Source organism: Ambystoma mexicanum, chromosome 10 (assembly GCF_040938575.1).
Source record: "Ambystoma mexicanum isolate Mex_15411 chromosome 10, UKY_AmexF1_1, whole genome shotgun sequence".
NCBI classification, from domain to species: domain Eukaryota; kingdom Metazoa; phylum Chordata; class Amphibia; order Caudata; family Ambystomatidae; genus Ambystoma; species Ambystoma mexicanum.
The window spans coordinates 320,270,557-320,288,854 of record NC_090932.1 but is presented as its reverse complement, the minus strand read 5'-3'; the positions used below and the strand labels follow the sequence as shown (position 1 = coordinate 320,288,854).

Sequence of the window (18,298 nt, the reverse complement as noted above, 5' to 3'; positions counted from 1 at the left end):
CATTTGTATGTGCATTCGTCCGACGGACGACAAGCTACACCCATTTCAAGTATGTATCTCTCCCCCCCAATCACACCCAGTTGGAGTATGTATCTCCCCCCCATCACACTGACATGTGCTTGCCCTGCAACCCACCAAGTAGCCACGAAAGTTGTCTAGCTTGTCGCTCCATGTAGCGTGGGATAGTTGAGTTCCGCAGGACCATGGAATCATGGGTTGATCCGGGGAAGCGGGCACAACAATGTGTGATTACCTTGTTGGCATCACGTACCATTTGGACACTGATGGAGTGGAATTGCTTCCTATTTCGGTAGACTACTTCATTGTGATGTGGTACAACCAATTCCACATGGGTACAGTAGATGGCCCCGATGCAACTTGGGATGCCTGCCAGTGAATAGAAGCCAATTTGGTTTTTGCAATCTCCTGGGCAGTCCGTGGCATGAATATGTGTTCAGGTGCATGCTTCAGGAGGGCATCGAGTACCTGGTTCAGCGTGCGTGAGAATACTGGTTGTGAGATGCCATGCATCTGGCCCACTGTATGCTGGTAGGTGCCTGTGGCCAGGAAGTGGAGCACAGTCACCACCTTGAGTAGAGGGGGGATGGCAGTTCTGATGTCTATGAGGCTCACAATGTCGTTGTGTATCATGTCCACAATGCTGGTGATGGTATCCTGGTCCAGACGGTACAGGGTGTGTATCTGCTCTGGGGTTAGATTGAATGGACTGGCTCTGATCCTGGGGATTGGTGGGTGCCTCTATGGTATGATTAGGTGCCGTGGTGGTGCTTGCTGTGGCTGTCTTGCCCTCCTCCTCCTCCTCCTGCATCTCCTCTGTGCTGCCTGTTGTTGTTGCTGCTGCGCTGCAATCATGTCCTCCAGCCCATGTAATGCTGCAAGTATTGGAACCATCTTGGTGTGGGAAGGGGTGTGGGAAGGGGTGTGGTGTGCTCCTTTGGGCTGCCACAGTCTCCATTGCCTCCACCTGTGCTGATTGTGTCCACCTGTGGCAGGTGGGAACACTGCTCAGTTCTCTTAACGGGTGGTTCGCGATGGCGGTATTAGCGCCATGGCGGTAAGGGGTTTTGGGGGCTTTACCATGCCGCTATTGGCATGTCCGCTCGCCTTGTTATGCAGTGCTATTAGCGGCATGGCGTTATTTACGGGATGTAGGGTCGCGCGCACGCGGACTGCCCGCTATTAGTAGCACCGTACTTAGCGGTGCCGCTAATAGCGGTGAGCCGGGTCGTAATTAGCATGGGGATTTAACGTTACCGGTATTCCATTACCGGTAACGTTAAATCCCTACAGCCTACCGTGTAACGAGGCCCATAGACAGACTAGTAAACGAACGCTAGCGAGAGCCAGAGAGGAAAACAGGGAAGAAAAACTTCCGAGGATGCAAGTGCATCCGGCCCCGATCGTGCAGAGAAAAGGACTGATGGGCGAAGCGCGGGGCGGAGCCAAGGTGGGCGGGGTTACGGCCGCGTGCCGGGCCCCGCACAGGAAAGAGAGGAGGGACACATTTTGGAAAAAAAATGTGGATGCTTTTTACAAAGTGCTCCGGTCCCGTCCGACAGGACGGAGAGATGTCCCACAAGTATGGAGGAAAGGGGACGTGACGTAGGAGTATATGACTTTGGTGTATGATTTCGTGCTTGATTTGTAATTACCAATGCTTTTTGGGGAGACATTTTTAGGCCACCTAGTCCGCAGTTTTCTGATCAGAGATTTGTTAGCTGTGTGAATCACTTGATCTGGTCGTATTCATGGGTGCCCAGGTGTCTATGGCTACCACTGTTTTGGCTTTGAGGGTATAAAGGAAGAAATAAGCTGAGGAGTTTTAGGGCGGGGCAGTTTTTAAAGCATTTTAGATAGACTTGCACAGGAAAAGTATTAACCGTTTTAGTGAATTACTAATAAACTTGACTAACAAAAGCATGTCAATACTTGATTTAAAAAGATTGTTGGTATAAATGAATACGTACCACCATAAATAATGTTGAAACAAAAGGATGGCAGACACCACCTAAGTTTGTCATTCCTGACACCAGTACCCGTGCTTCTTTCCTACAATATAAAAACATCAAGCACTACATCAAAATCAAATACTTTAAAGACTGTTTATTAAAACCTAAGGGGATACAGGTGGGATGTTGCCTTGTCTCCTCTCTGGGCCATTGGTGTGGGTGCTCGTGCTACACAACTGCACCTATGCCTTTGTAGAAGAGGTTTGGCCTATGCATTTCTAATAGAGATTGTGAGGGTGGGGAAGGAATTGTGTGGCCAAACATGGACAGTTGATTTTATAGTTAGGGGGTGGCTGTCATGCAGGAAATGAACAAGTTACTTACCAACTGGTAACGTTCTTTCGATTGGATGTTCCTCCAACGTCGATGTCGTCAGTCGATGGTCCCTCGAAGGCCTCTGTGGAGGGTGACGTCATCGGGTGTATAAGTAGCACGCGTGGCGCCCGTTGGCCTCAGTTCTGTTTTTCCCCCTTTTTATCTTTGATCTTGTACTGTGTAGATTGTGCCGGCAGACAGGTATGAGCCTTGCGAGATTTGAGATGGCAATAACCCGGAAAAATCTACAGAGGGGTAGGCTGGGAGGGCGATGAGGAATACGTTGGAGGAACATCCAATCGAAAGAACGTTACCAGTAGGTAAGTAACTTGTTCTTCGAGTGGATTGTGTCCTCCAACGTATTCCTCATCTTAGATAGACTCCCAAAGCAGTATGGACAATTCCTCTGGAGGAGGGGGTAGATTTTTCGATACTCTTAGATGGCTGAGTAAAGTACTGCTTTTCCAAAAGTTAGCTCCCTAGAGTGGGAAGCATCCATGTTATAGAATTTTGAGAAGGTGTGTAGCGAAGACCAAGTTGCTGCTTCGCAAATGGATCTTATTGGAACACCTCTTTGAAGGGCCGTGGAGGAGGCGATGCCTCTGGTAGAATAAGCCCTTAACCCTTCCGGAGGGTCTTTTTGAGCTAGTCTGTAGCATTATGAAATGCAAAGCACAATCCAGCGTGAAATTGTCTGTTTTGTCACCAATTGACCCAGTTTCCTTCCTGTGTAACCTATAAACAGCTGGTTGTCCACTCTAAGTCTGGAAAGTCTAGAGATGTAAAAGCTTAAAGCTCTTTTCAGATCCAACCTGTGTAATCTTTCCTCCTCCTTCGAAGGATGGGGTGGAGGATAGAATGCGGGTAAGACAATTTTCTGACTTAAATGAAAATCAGATATTACTTTCGGTAAAATGATGGTTTTACCCTCAACACAGCTCTGTCCTTATGGAACACAGTATAGGGTGGCCCAGAAGACAGTGCCTGCAATTCGCTCACTCTTCTTGCTGATGTTAGAGCAACCAAGAAGGCTGTTTTCCACGTTAATAATCTTAATGGACACGTGTGCATAGGCTCAAAAGGAGCACACATTAAGAATTTTAGGACTAAATTTAGATCCCAGATCGGTACTTGAAATGGGTGAGGAGGAAACACATTAGTGAGTCCTTTTAAGAATTGTATTATCAAAGGAATTTTGAAGTAGGAGCATTCTTCCGATGAGTGCTTGAAAATGGAAAGCGCCGCAAGGTAACCTTTTATTGTTCCAATATTCAGACCTCTATGTGCTAGGGTCAGAAGGAAAGATAATACTTCCGGAATAGAACATAGAAAAGGATCGACATTCTTTTCTCTGCACCAGTTGCAAAACATTTTCCAACAGCAACGGTATAGAGACTTTGTTGCTGGCCTTCTTGCCGAAAGCAACACCTCCATAACGTCATCTGGAAGGTTCCAATCCCTGTATCTCAGCCTTTCAGATACCAAGCATGAAGGTTGAGCTTTTTGACCTCTGGATGGAGAACCTGACCTTCCATTTCAGAGAGAAGGTTCTCTCTCTGAGGAAGACGTACTGGAGGACAGATGGACATGGCTAGAAGGTCCGGGTACCACGTTCTCCTGGCCCAATCCGGGGCAGTTAGGATCATGCGACTCCGAAACCTTCTCAGCCTCCTGATGACCTGAGGAATGATGGGAATCGGAGGGAACGCGTACAATAGTGGAAAATTCCACTCCACCACGAACGCGTGCCCCAGGGCTCCTCTCGGGGGAAAGTCCCTTGAGCAATACTTTTCGCATTTTCGGTTGATTCCAGTTGCAAACAGGTCTACTTGAGGGGTTCCCCAAAGGGCGAAGATCTCTTGAATGACTTCCTGAGCCAGTTCCCATTCGTGGGATACCCTGCTCTGCCTGCTCAGAGCATCTGCCGTCATATTCTCTTCCCCGGCTAGATGAATTGCCGTTAAAGAGATTCCCTCCTGAATTGCCCAATACCAGAGCTGCATTGTCTCTCTGCACAGGGGTAGTGACCCCACACCTCCTCTTTTGGTTAGGTAGTGCATGGCCACTGTGTTGTCCGTCATTATCAGGACATTCTTTCCGCTGACAGATGGCAGGAAGGCCTTCAGCGCTAGTCTGATTGCCCTCAGCTCTAAAAGGTTGATATGTAGTTTGGAGACCAATGACCGCTGATTGTCAAATCGTTGGCATGAGCTCCCCACCCCAGGAGTGAGGCGTCCATCACTACTGTGATCTCCGGCCATGGTTGCCAAAAAGGTTCTCCTTTTAGGATGTTCTCTGTACAGGTCCACCATAGAAGGTCTTGTCTGACCTTGTTCGGAATCTGAAGAAGATCTGTCATTTGACACGAGAACTGGGACCACTGAGTCTTTAGGGCCCATTGAAGGGATCTCATCCTCAAGCGTGCCTCTGGCACCAGAAAGATGCAGGATGCCATGAGGCCGAGCAACCTTAAAAAGTCGCAAGACTGGAGATTTTGGGCATTTTGGAATTTGGAAACCATCTGAAGAATGTCTTGAGCCCTCGACTTGGGAGGCGAGCTCTTTCCCAAGGACGTATCTAATACAGCTCCTATGTACTGAAGCTGTTGGGAAGGTGTCATCTGTGACTTCTTGAAATTGAGGGAGAAGCCCAGTTTGTGGAGGAAGTAGCAGGTGACTTTCAGATGATCCAGTGCTTGCTCGGCAGAGCGTGCTCTGATCAACCAATCGTCCAGGTAGGGGTAGACATGAATCCCCCCTCTCCTGAGGTGTGCTGCCACCACTACCATTAACTTGGTGAAGACCCTCGGGGCGGAGGTCAACCCGAATGGCAGGACTCGAAACTGATAGTGTGAGTCGCCAACTACGAACCTCAGGTATTTTCTGTGTTTGAGATGAATCGGCACATGAAAATAAGCATCCTGGAGGTCCAATGACACCAACCAGTCCTGGAGCTGAAGGGCCTGAAGGATCTGAAAAAGGGTAACCATCTTGAACTTCTCCTTCCTGAGGAACTTGTTCAAGTTTCTTAAGTCCAAGATGGGTCTCAATCCTCCGTCCTTTTTGGGGATCAAAAAATACGGGGAGTACCAAACCTTGTTCCTCTGCGCTGCAGGTACTGGTTCTATAGCACCTTTCTCCAGCAGGGTTAGAACTTCCTGCTGTAGGAGCGGGTTTGAAAGTTTCAACGGGTGTCTCCCTGGTGGATTGCTGTGAGGTTGCTTTAGAAAAGGAAGGCAATAGCCTTGGGCTATTATTTCTAGAGCCCAAACATCTGAAGTAATGGCTCGCCATTCTTGCAGATGCTGCGACAGCCTGCCTCCTACAGGTGTTTTGTGATGCAAGTCCTCAAAGTGGTTTTGTGGCGGATGTTGCAGCTGCTGATGGCAAAGAGGCTGCAGCTGGAGCTGGCTTTGCACGTTTTCCTCGTCCACCACGAGTGGCCTTTCTTTGGCTCCTTTGACTGGTCATTCCCCTCGTTTTCCCGTATGAGGTGTAATAATGATAGGATCATCCCCTCCATGATTGCCCTTGCGCACGAAAAGGCTGAGGTTGCCTAATAGCAGCTCCTAAGGATTTTGCAACTGCTTTTGAGGTCTGCAACCTCTCAAGGCTCTCATCAGCCTTGTTGCCAAAAAGGTGAGGCCCGTCAAAAGCCATGTTCAGGAGACAGTTCTGTACGTCCGGTGCAAAACCCGACTTCCGTAACCACGCAAACCTGCGCATTACCGTGCTAGTGCCCATGGACCTGCTTACACTATCCACAGTGTCCAATCCAGATTGAAGGGATTCCTGCATGGCCTCCTTTCCATCTCTAACGATGGCTAGGAAACCTTCCCTTTCTTTCCCTTCTGCTATGTGCTCCACCGCCATTGCGATGCACTCCCATAGTGTGTACGAAAGTTTTGCCAAGGCACATGTGGAGTTGGCAGATTTTAATGCCATGCTCCCGGCTGAAAATACCTTCCGTGCCCAACCATCCACACGCTTATCGGCCCTGTCTGGAGGGAAAGACGGGTACGCGAGTTTGTTGGAAGCTGTGGCTGCCTGTATGACCAAACTCTCGGGAGTTGTATGTTTTGACAGATAGCCGGGGTCGCTACTGGCTGGACGGTATTTTGATGCAAGGGATTTATTTACCGGAGGAATAGAATCCGGAGTTTCCCAATTCTTGGCCACCTTGTTTTGTAAGGCTACATGAAAAGGTAGTACTGGGTCTTCAGTGGGACCATGGTCCAATATGTCTGTTAAATCATCCTGGACGAATTGGGCTGGTGGTCTAGCCCATCCCAAGTAATCTACCACCTTGGTCATTAACTGACGGTAAGATGGACTGGCATGCTCTCCTGGATCTGGTCTACCGAAGTCATTCTCAGGAGAGGTGTCAATGCCACTTGCATTGTGTAAAGACTCCACCAAATCCCTCATTCTGCTTTCCTCTGAGATCAAGCATTCTGGGACATTTGGGGTGCCATACTCCAATCCAAAAGGTACATTTTCCTCCTCGGATCTCTCCTGTTCCACAAAAATTGAGGTCAAAGATTTGAAAAACTCCTTCCTAGGGAGAGGCTTGAAAACCTTCTCTGGGAGAGGAGGAGGAAGAGGTGTAGTACCAGGCTCTGAAGGAATTACATGTCTTTTAACTTTTTCCTTCTCTTTTTCTGGCTGCCCTGGGTTGGTTGGAGCCTTTGGCGCTGAGGGTTTCGGCGTCAACGTCGATAAAGGCGTCAACAGCGTCGATGACATAGTGGTTGTCGACAGGGTCTGCTTTGAGGGCGTCGAGGCGGCCTTCGACGGTTTCCCCTTCGAGGTGTGATAGGTCTCGGATGGCGTCGGTGACCTCGAGCGGTCGAGTCGACTCGAGCGTTTATCGCTCGGCGTCCTGGAAGGTTCCCTATCCTTCTTTCACCCGGGCTCGAAGGCGCGCGAGTGTCGGAGCGATGACGCTCCCGCCCGGCTTCCGAAGAAGGCGCGGACCGAGGCTTCGCCTTCTCAAACACTTCCATCATTTTGACCCTGAATGCTTCCCACTCTTCGCTAGACAAATGTTTTGTGGGGCATTTCATTTTCAGAGACTCGTCTGACGACGAGGTGGAGGGAGACCTATGGCGTTGTTTCTTCGACTTTTTCGACGAAGACGACGAGCGATGAGAATCGCTTCGGGATCTAGATCGATGCCTTTCGCGTCAAGGAATTTTTCCGCATGGGGTCTCGACTCGATGCTAGAGGCTTTTCGATCCTTCCGACCTACCTGTAGCTTTCCTCTCCTTTCTCGCAAAGGCCTTCCCCGTCATCGCCTGACACTTCGAACAGGCCTCCATGTCGTGGCCTTCCCCGAGGCTCCACAAACCCTCGTGGTGCGGGTCCGTGATCAATATTTTTGAGCTGCACAACTTGCATTTCTTAAAACCCAATCTCGGGGTCGTGGTCAGCGTCGATGACGAGGACATAATTACTTCTCTTGTTATATTATATTTCTTGACAGAACTCGAGGCGCGCCGAATGTCCGAAGCAACGTAACTGCGGAAAAACGGAACTGAGGCCAACGGGCGCCGTGCGTGCTACTTATACACCCGATGACGTCACCCTCGACGGAGGCCTTTGAGGGACTATCGACTCGGCGACATCGACGGACGGCGCCCTCTGCCGAAAAAATTTCCGAAGAGCAGCAAAGCTGGATGGAATACATCTAATATGAGGAATACGTTGGAGGACACAATCCACTCGAAAAAAGGTTACTCACAGTAGTGACTGGAGCTCCTCGTTCATTGTCCCCTTTCTTCCATACTGCATGGGTGTCCCTGTACAGGGATGGAACAAGTTACTCACCTGTAACTGTTGTTCTCCAGCATGGATCTGGCATGGATTCACATGCTCATGAATATTCCCCGTCGTCAGGCTGGGAATCCTCGGTAAAGAAAAAACCAGTATCAGTTTCGTTTCTGATCTGTCTTTCGTAGTAGTAACCAATCACTGGTCTCTGCGTCATACTGACCACGGCCAATGACTGCCCTCTACCTAAGCCCCGCCTCTGGCAGCCATCTTCAGATTTGGAAGCACGTGAAGTGGCAGTATGACCAAGTGAAGAGCCGCAGAGGGGTAGGCGGGAGGGTTCGCATATGAATCCATGCCAGACCCATGCTGGAGAACAACAGTTACAGGTGAGTAACTTGTTCCTTCTCCAGCATGGGGTCTGGCATGGATTCACATGCTCATGAATAAAGAATACATAGCAGTACACACATGCACAACCACGGGAGGTGGCAAAGGCTCAACATTAAGCATTACATCAAACTCAACATCAAGCAATCTTACCTCCTCACCAGGCTCACCTCAGGCGAACAGGTTGCGCAGCACTGCTTGGCCGACCCTGGACTCCTCCCTGGAATCCCGATCGACGCAGTAGAATTTCATGAAGGTGTGCGTCGACCTCCACGTAGCAGCCCTGCATATGTCCAGCAGGGGTACACCAGAAAGGAACGCCGTGGTAGCTGCGACCGCTCTGGTGGAATGGGCTCTCGGACGGCCAGGCAGCGGTCGGTTTGCCAACCGATGACAGTACATGATACAGCCGGAGTGCCATCTGGAAATGGAAGCCTTCGAGAGAGCCTTCCCCTGATTGACAGGTCCAAAGTTCACAAAGAGTTGTGACGTCTTCCGAAAACACTTCGTGCGGTCCACGTAGAACTTCAGCGCTCTAGCCACATCCAGCGAGTGCAAAGTCCTCTCAGCCGGCGACGAAGGCGACGGGAAAAACACAGGCAACACCAAGGGTTCGTTGAGGTGGAAGTCCGACGGCACCTTGGGCATGAAGGAGGGGTGCGTCCTGAGCACCACCCTCGTGTCGTGAAAAGTCAAGTATGGTGGCTTGCAAGATAGGGCCTGGATCTCTCCCACTCGTCGTGCGGAGGTGATGGCCACAAGAAATGCTGTTTTCCACGACAGAAACTTCAACGGGGCCGAGTGCAGAGGCTCGAACGGAGGTCCCATGAGCTTGGTCAGCACCACGTTGAGCTCCCACGCCGGGGCCGGAGCCTTCACCGGCGGGAACGATCTGAACAGTCCCTTCATGAACTCTTTCACCAGACGATGAGACCACAAGGACGTCCGCCCCGTGGTTCTGGTGTATTGGGAGATCGCAGCAAGATGAATCTTGATGGACGCGTGTGCCAGTCCAGCCTTGGCCAGCGTCAACAGGTACGGCAGCACTTGGGGAGCCGTAATCCTTAGAGGGTTAATCTTCTGTGCGTGGCACCAGACAGAGAACCTCTTCCATTTGTGTCCGTAGCATTTAAGAGTCGAGGACGCCCTGGCCTTTGCAAGAACCTCTCTGCAGTCGGCCGGTATGTCGTATCCTCCAAACTCTAGCGCTGCAGGAGCCAGGCCTGCAAGTTCAGCGACTTCGGGTCGTGGTGGAGGATGGCGCCTCCTTCCCTGGAGAGCAGATCCGCGTCCACTGGCAGCTTGATTGACGGGGACGCTGACAAGTCCAGAAGGTCCGGGAACCATATCTGCCTCGGCCACGCAGGTGCGACGAGGATCATCCTGCACCGTGACCTCTTGAGCTGGTTGATGAGCCGGATCAGCAGTGGCAGAGGAGGGAACGCGTATAGGAACAGGCCTTCCCAGGGGAACGAGAAAGCATCGCCCATGCTCCTCGGCTGGGGAAACCTGCTGGCGAACCTCCGGCACTTGGAGTTCGTCGCCGTCGCGAACAGGTCGATCTGGGGTGTGCCCCACCGTCGGAAGAGGCGATCCACTAGATCCTGCCGTAGTTCCCACTCGTGGCACGAGCGCAGCTCCCTGCTGAGTGAGTCGGCGATGGTGTTTTTTATCCCTGCCAGATGAAACGGCACCAGAAACATCCTTTGGGCGACGGCCCAATGCCACAGGTCCTGCGCCTCCTTGGACAGTGCTGGGGACCTGGTTCCGCCCTGTTTCCTGATGTAAAACATGGTGGTGGTGTTGTCGGTGAAGATCCTCACCACCTTGCCCTTGAGGGACGGAAGGAAGGACCTGAGGGCCCAAAACACTGCACGGAGCTCCAGGACATTGATATGGAGGGACTTCTCCGTCGGGAGCCAAAGGCCTCTCGCGTGCAGATTTCCGGTGTGCGCTCCCCACCCTTCCAGGGAGGCATCCGTGGTCACTGTCTCCTGGTGGCCTGGGGTCTGGAAGTCCATGCCCGCCGTCAGATGCGCGCGGGTGCCCCACCACCAGATCGCTCGTCGGAAACTCTCGTCGAGTGTGATCCTCTCCTCGAAGTTGCCCGTCGTTTGGATCCAGCGCGCGTCCAGGAACTCCTGCAACGGGCGCATCCGGAGCCTGCACATGGGAATGAGGTAGATGCAAGAAGACATCATTCCGAGGAGGGACTTGATGGACCTCACCTTGGCCGCGTCGGCGACCAACATCCGCTGTACCTTGCCCAGGATGGCCCTGGTCCTTTCCTCCGACGGGGAGGCCAGAAGGGACACTGTGTCGAGCTTCGCTCCCAGAAACAGTGCGTCTTGCGAGGGTACCAGGTGGGACTTGGCGTAGTTCACGGAGAATCCCAGGTCCGTGAGAAGTTGGACGGTCCTTGCCGTGTGCTCCACGGCGAGCTCCCTCGTCTTGGCTCGGATGAGCCAGTCGTCCAGGTAGGGGTAGACGTGGATCCCCTCTCGGCGCAGCTGTGCCGCCACTGGTGCAAGGCACTTGGTGAATACCCTGGGCGCCGACGGCAGACCGAAGGGAAGGGCTCTGAACTGATAGTGACGCCCTTGGACCACGAACCTGAGAAATTTTCGGTGCCCCTTTAGGATGGGAATATGGAAGTAGGCATCCTCCAAATCCAACGACGACAGGAAGTCGCCCTCCTCCAGCTGACCCAGGACGTGCTGGAGGGTGACCATCCAGAACTTCTGCGCCTTGATGAACTTGTTCAGCCGTCGTAGGTCTAGGATGGGGCGCCATCCTCCCGTCTTCTTCTTCACGAGGAAGTATCTTGAGTAAACTCCAGAGCCCCGAAGCCTCTTTGGGACGAGTTTGATGGCGCCCTTCCTGAGCATCGCCTTTACCTCCCGGAGAAGCTGAGGGACGTGAAGCTCTTTCCTGGCCACAGGGGGGACGCGCGGGCACCATCTTTGAAACTCGAGCGCGTGGCCCTGGGCCAGGGCGTCCAGCACCCAACGGTCTGTGGAGATGGACTCCCACACGCTGACGAAGCTCGCCAGCTGGCCTCCCACCGGGGTGCTTCGGTGGGGGCTCGACCCCACGGCCGGTTCAATCCTGCTTAGACGAGGCTTTGCCGCCTTGACCTCCTTGGCGACGACGGCGGGGTCCGCCTGACTTGCCTCGTCCCCTGTAAGCTTCTTGAGACGATGAACGGGCCGCTTGACGGTAGGTGGAAAATCCGCCGCCGGAACCTTTGGAGGCACCCTTGCCTCCGCCGCTCCGAAAGGGCGGCCGCCATTGCTGGAGAACCCCGAGAGCCCGGGCCGTCTCCGTGTCCGCTTTGATGGCTTGAAGGGAATCGTCCACTGTTTTCCCAAACAGGTTGTTCCCATCGAACGGCATGTCCAGGACTCTGGTCTGTACGTCTTGACGGAAGTCAGTAGCCCTGAGCCATCCATGCCGCCTAAGGCACACGCCGTTGCCCAACTGGCGAAATCCAGTGTCGGCGATGTCCGTCGCAATCGTGATGGCATGGTCCGACGCCACCTCACCTTCATGCAAGATCTCCAGGGCATCCGCCCTCTTGTCGTCCGGTAGGAAGTCCAGTTTGTACCACAGCTCCCTGTCGTAGCGGGGCGTTGGCCGCCTTAATCCTCGTCGCTGCAGACGAGATGACCCTGCGCCCCATCGTGTCCAATTTCTTTCCCTCGCCGTCCGGCGGGGAAGTCGACGTGGAGGCCGCACCCCCCCCCCCGCTTTCTTCCTGGCCGCCGCGGAGACGACGGAGTCCGGGGTAGGCTGTGCCCGGAGGCACAAGGGGGCCGCGTCCGGGACCCGGTACTTCTTCTCGGTCTCTTCTAGCCGGCGTCGTGGATGGGTTCTTGAGGAGGGCAAGGCCCTCATCCCAAATATCGTCCAGCAGAGGTACAGAGAGGACCGTCTTCCTCTTGGCCTTGCACCGCTGATAAAGGAAACCTTCCTTCTTCTTCTCCTCAGGGCAGAGCTGGAAGAGCTCGGACGCCCTGGCGATCATGGAGTGAAAAGATCCAATCTCGTCGGGCGGGGAAGCCCGGGTGGGAGGCGACAACGGCAGATCCTCGTCGTACACCTCGTCGTCCGTACCCGTCGCGGCCGTGTCAGTCCCCGTGTCATCCCCTCGAGTCGTGGACGGGGAGGAGGGCTGAACGGGGCGCGACGGCTGAAAATGAGGTGGAGGGTGAATCCTTCTTTTCTTAGGAGGGGGGCTGCCCGAAGGGCCTGGTTCCGGGTCCCCCGACGGGATCTCCACTGGCAATGGCAGTCTCGTCCTTATCTCTGAGCATAAGGACTGTATAGCCAACAAAATGGCCGCCGAGTTGTCTTGCAGCGCTGGTAGAGGGGAGTCCGACGGGCGGTCAGGGACCCGTCGGTACCCTCGACGATGTCGTCGCCTCCTGCGTCGGGATCCCTCCCGACAGGCTGGTCTTCTTCCACACCAACGCTGTGGCTTAAGACCTCGACCAGTTCTTCCTCAGAGGTTGAGGCCGAATCCACGACGACCTCCTGCCCCCCCTTTTTCTTCTCCGTCGGAGGTTTCACGGGGGTCCTGTCGATGGGCATAAAAGAGGACTCCCTCCGCGGTGGCAGGGAGACTCTGAGCCCCGAGGTCGCCACCACTGGTGTAGCCTCCACAGGCTGAGCCAGGGCCGCTGCGACTGTCTCGATAGAGGCCTTGGCCGGATGGATTAAGGCTTTCACCACCTTAGGTGCGCTCACCGCCTTCTCCTTGAGGGGGGGGCACTGCCTCGCTCCCCCTCCGCCTTCGAGCTCGACCGGGGCCTCTCCAGGAGCTTCGCCGGGTGCTCGGCCTTCCTCTTACCCGACCCAGAGCGTTGGCTCGTGGTTGATGGTGCCGGGGAGGGTGCGCCCTGCCTGGCGCCCGTAGAGCCCGACCGTTCGGCGCTCACGGTGCCAGCGGACTCGCGGTGCTTGGCCTTGTGTTGGACCCCCGTCGCCGGGGCGTCCTCAAAGGTCTTAGAAGACCGCTCGGATTTCTTTCTCCTTTTCTCGCCGGACGGGCTCTTCCCTTCCAGCCAGTTGGCGAGACGTTGATGGTGGTCCTTCATGGTCCGCTCCGACATGTTGCCGCAAAACGCACAGTCCTTCTCCACGTGCGTCTTGTCCTCATGTAGGCAGTAAAGACAAAAGGAGTGTTCGTCTTCCTTAAAGACATTCTGTAGCTGGCATCCAGGGCAGACCCTGAACAGCTTTCCGGGCGTCGAGCTTCCCTTCTCCTGGGCCATGACCGAGATGGGCCTGAGAAACTTCTGGAATCCTCCAAAAGCGTAGCTCGACGAATCTTCACCCTTGAGGGGCGTAGACGAATCCGACACGGGTCCCCGTTGATCGGATGGAGAGTCGGTGGAGCTTGAGGCTCTTTTGACCGAAAAAAACGAAGTTTTTTGAGAAAAAACGTGAAAAAATAGCACTAACGCTCGAGAGCAATAGCATGAGGATCCCAACACATGAACGTGCGGTAAAAATCTGAAGATGGCTGCCAGAGGCGGGGCTTAGGTAGAGGGCAGTCATTGGCCGTGGTCAGTATGACGCAGAGACCAGTGATTGGTTACTACTACGAAAGACAGATCAGAAACGAAACTGATACTGTTTTTTTCTTTACCGAGGATTCCCAGCCTGACGACGGGGAATATTCATGAGCATGTGAATCCATGCCAGACCCCATGCTGGAGAAGGTACCAGAACCATTTTGCCGTGCAAATATTTGCTTTTCTCCTTTAAATTTAGAGCATGCAGAGGCGCCGGCGCCTCACCTCAGTCTCCTTTGTAGCATCAGACACTAGACGGTCCATACGGGCAACATTTTAACATGGGGATGGAGGGTGGGTCAAATGGAGGAAAGGGGACTGTGGACTAGGAGTACTTGCATCATTACTGGGTTCATTGTCCCTATATCGACATAAAACACTCTTTATTAGCATTTTGTAGTAACAAACCAGAAAGAAATAACGATCCGAACATTCCCATCCCCCTTCCCACTCACCCCACTATCCCCCATATTGCCCCATTCAAACTTTCTATTAACCTTTTATAACAGTATCGAGACCACAACCCTAGAGGTTACCCCTCCCCCCACCCTCACTCCTCCCTCCCCCCAGAGTCCATGTTATGTCCTCCAGGCCTCCATGCCTTCCATAAATCACCACGTGCAGTCCACCATGATCGGAGATGGCTCTAAGATTCGGATGGCTCCACCCCCACTCCCTTAGTCCATATCCTCCCCATTCACCTTTATCCCCCCATTCCTCACCCCTCCTCAGTCACTTTTCATGGTGGCCGTAGATCATTGTCCTTTAATAAGTCATTCAGCAATTGAGTCCAATGTATTGACAGACCCTCCCCTTCCGTTTCAGTTTCTGTCTTCTGTATAATCGTTAGTTCTGCCATGCCCCATCTGCGGGCATCCACCCACCACATATTTATTGCCGGGCCTTGTGGACACTTCCAAGCTATAGCCATTCGGAGTTTCACCAAGATCAATAGGAATCGGCCCATCCTGTTCCGTAGCTTATGCCTTTTTCCCCCTGGGAGTTTACCCCATATACAAATTTCCGGACTCCTTTTCCATCTGGTCCCCAACAGCCCATTCACCCCCTTAATAACCTCACCCCAGTAAGCCACCATTATCCTACATTCCCATACCATATGCCAGAACCCCGCCTGTGCCACACCACACCTGGGGCATTCATCTGACTGCTCCCTGTTCATTGCCCGAAGCCCCATCGGGGTCACATACGTCCTGTGTAAAATATTAAACTGGACCACCTGGAAGCAGGCATTCCGTGATGTCTGCCAGACCAATCCCCAGACCTGTGTCCATTCTTTTTCCGATATTTGATGTCCCATGTCCGCCTCCCACCTCTCCTTTATCCTCAACTCACCCTTGGGGTTCCCCTCCCACAGGGCTTTATAGATCCGTGAAATACGCGCCTTACCCCCCGTCTGGTCCAGCAAATCTCGGAGCACCGGACTCGCCTCCGGTTCCTCAGGCATTCCCTCCCACATCTCTGCTAACCTACGAACCACCGCTCCATATGCCAGAAAAAGTCCCTGCGGTAGGCCAAACTTCAAGCACCATTCCTCGCAGTTAAGTAGCTTCTCGCCTTCAAAAAGATCCCCCAACGTCTCACACCCCCTCTCCCGGAGCCTCTGTATACCTGCCCTTCCAATCTCCTGACAGAGCTTACGGTCCGCACCCCATGGAAGTTTGCCCTCATAGTGAATCCAACTCCCTTACCACCAACATATTTCCTCCACGTCTCTCTCACCACGTCAAATTCCATGGTTCTCCCCTTATTACCCATTGGGTACCAAAGTAGTTCATCTGCTCTACGGTTTGGCGGTAGATCCCCTATCAATCCTCTCAGAGTTTCCCGCTCAGGTTGATCCCACACCAAAATCGACTGCAACTGTGCCGCCACAAAATATTTTTCATAATTCGGGAGGCCCAGTCCCCCTTCTCCTCTATCTCTCTGCAATGTCTCCAAAGATAATCTCCTCCTCCCCGTATTCCATAGTAGTTCCCTGACCTTAACGTACAGCATTTTAAAGAAGACTTTTTTCGCCACATAGCGTATATTTGTAAAGAAATAGAGCAACCGTGGCAAGATCACCATTTTACAGAGTGCCACCCTACCCATCAGAGAAAGGGGTAAGATTTTCCAGAATTGTATTGAGTCTCCGACCCTTGACAGCGCCCTTCCTGTATTATGTACAAACTGATCATCCACCTTATGGAATACCCTTATCCGCAGATATTGGAATGACTCCCTCTCCCATTTAATTCCCAACTCTGGTAATTCCTCCCGTGGTCTATCTCTTAGCCCACTTAACGGGAACAAAACTGATTTTCCCAGATTAATACACAAGCAAGACATGAAACGAACATTTTTTAATATCACGAGCAACTCTGGAAGATACTTCTTGGGGTTACCACATACAGCAGTAAATCATCCGCATAAAGGGAAACTATATGCCTTTGAGCCCCCGTTTCGATCCCTTCCTCACTCATTTCCTGTCGCAAAAACGCTGCCAAGGGCTCCAGGGCCAAGGCATACAGAAGTGGGGAGGCCAAACACCCCTGCCACGTCCCCCTACCCAGTTCCCATGTTCCAGACACCCAATTATTGGTACTCACCATAGCAATCGGCTTCGTATATATAACAGGGCCAACCATCTACACATGTTGTCCCCAAACCCAAATTCCCTCAGCACCCGGAATAGCCATTTCTACTCTAGGGAGTTGAACGCCTTCATGGCGTCAAAAGAAGCTATCGCCATGTCCTGCTTCCGCGACTTCACTAGATCCATAATATGCTGAAGGCGAGAGATATTCCCAGACGTGTTTCTTCCCCCAACAAACCTGCATTGGTCAGGATGGACCAAGGCCGGCGCTACCCTCGCCAATCTAGTGGCTAAGATCTTCCCCAAAATGTTTCCATCCACATTCAGTAGGGATTTCGGTCGATACGCCGTGCAGTCCATCGGGTCCTTCCCCTCCTTCAATATCGCAATTATCACCGCCTCTCTCAACGAATCCGGGAGGCAACCCCTCTGAAACGCTTCCTCATATACCTTCTTAAGCTGTGGTGCCAGGAGATCGACAAACGTGGAGTAAAACTCCACTGGAAGTCCGTCACTACCCGGCGCTGTGCCTTTCCTCATTGTGTGAAACGCCCAGCGGATGTCGGCCTCCTCGATCGGGGCCTCCAATTCTTCCCGTAACTCCTCCTCTAGTTTCGGTAACCGTAACTGTTCCATGAGGTCCTCCACCTTGTCATCCACATACCCCCCCTCACTCGTATACAACTCCTCGTAGAATGCCACAATGGCTTTATTAATCTCCCTTTGGGTCCCAACTATCTCCCCACGAGCTTGTCCTGATCTGGGTTATAGCCCGGCTCGGGTTTTCCTTGCTGATTAACCAGGCCAGCAACTTGCCTGCCTTATCCCCCTCCCCGTGCAATCTCACGTCCCGCCTAGTACTATCAAAGTGCGACAGGTCCGCCAGGATCTTATGGTGAAGCTCCAACTTCTGTGGCAGAGTTTCCCCCACCACTGCGCCCCCTGCTGCCTCCCTATTCAATTCTGCCACCTGAGCCTCTGTTCGTCACAGCGTGTCCACGAGCCGCTTGCGCATACCTACTGTCATGGATAGGCACTTAGATCTTATGGTCGCCTTAAAGGCTTCCCAAAGCAACCCCCTGGACTCCACCAACCCCTCATTCAGCTCAAAGAACACTGTGATCCCCTCTCTAAGCTCTCCGATAAATGCCCCGTCCCCCAGTGCCTCTCTCTGAAGTCGCCATAACCGCCAAGGGGGACTCTCGTTATTCCCAAACAATGTAGCCACCAAGGGGGAGTGATCTGACAGGGTGTGCCCTAGGTACCTTATCTCCTCAAAATACTGACAGTGCTCCCTCCCCGTTATAATATAGTCCAGGCACGAGTACGAATATTAGGAGTATCCCTTTTCCTTCACATGCCTCTCCCTCCATACCTCCACCAGATCTAAACCCTTCATTATCCTATGTAGTGACCCTTTCATACCCTTCTTAGGCAACCCTCTACCCCCCGACCCATCCGATCGCTCATCCAAGTAACAATTTAAATCTCCGCCCCATACTAAAATTTCGCCCCTATAATATTCCTTATCATCTACATTTGGTGCATACGAGTTAACCAGCGTTTTGCCCTCCCATAAACCCTTCACTAGCACCGTTCTACCAATCTCGTCCTTCA

At 52.8% G+C, this 18,298-nt stretch overlaps 1 protein-coding gene across 1 annotated transcript in view; it reads right to left on the bottom strand.

The window, feature by feature from the left end:
* The window catches only part of LOC138493169 (disintegrin and metalloproteinase domain-containing protein 9-like), a 4,098,706-nt gene that overhangs the window by 2,152,040 nt on the left and 1,928,368 nt on the right, over positions 1–18,298 (bottom strand). The window contains exon 10 of the mRNA XM_069620352.1: positions 1,989–2,070. Coding sequence (XP_069476453.1) covers positions 1,989–2,070 — 82 coding nt within the window. The remainder of the gene's footprint in view (positions 1–1,988; positions 2,071–18,298) is intronic.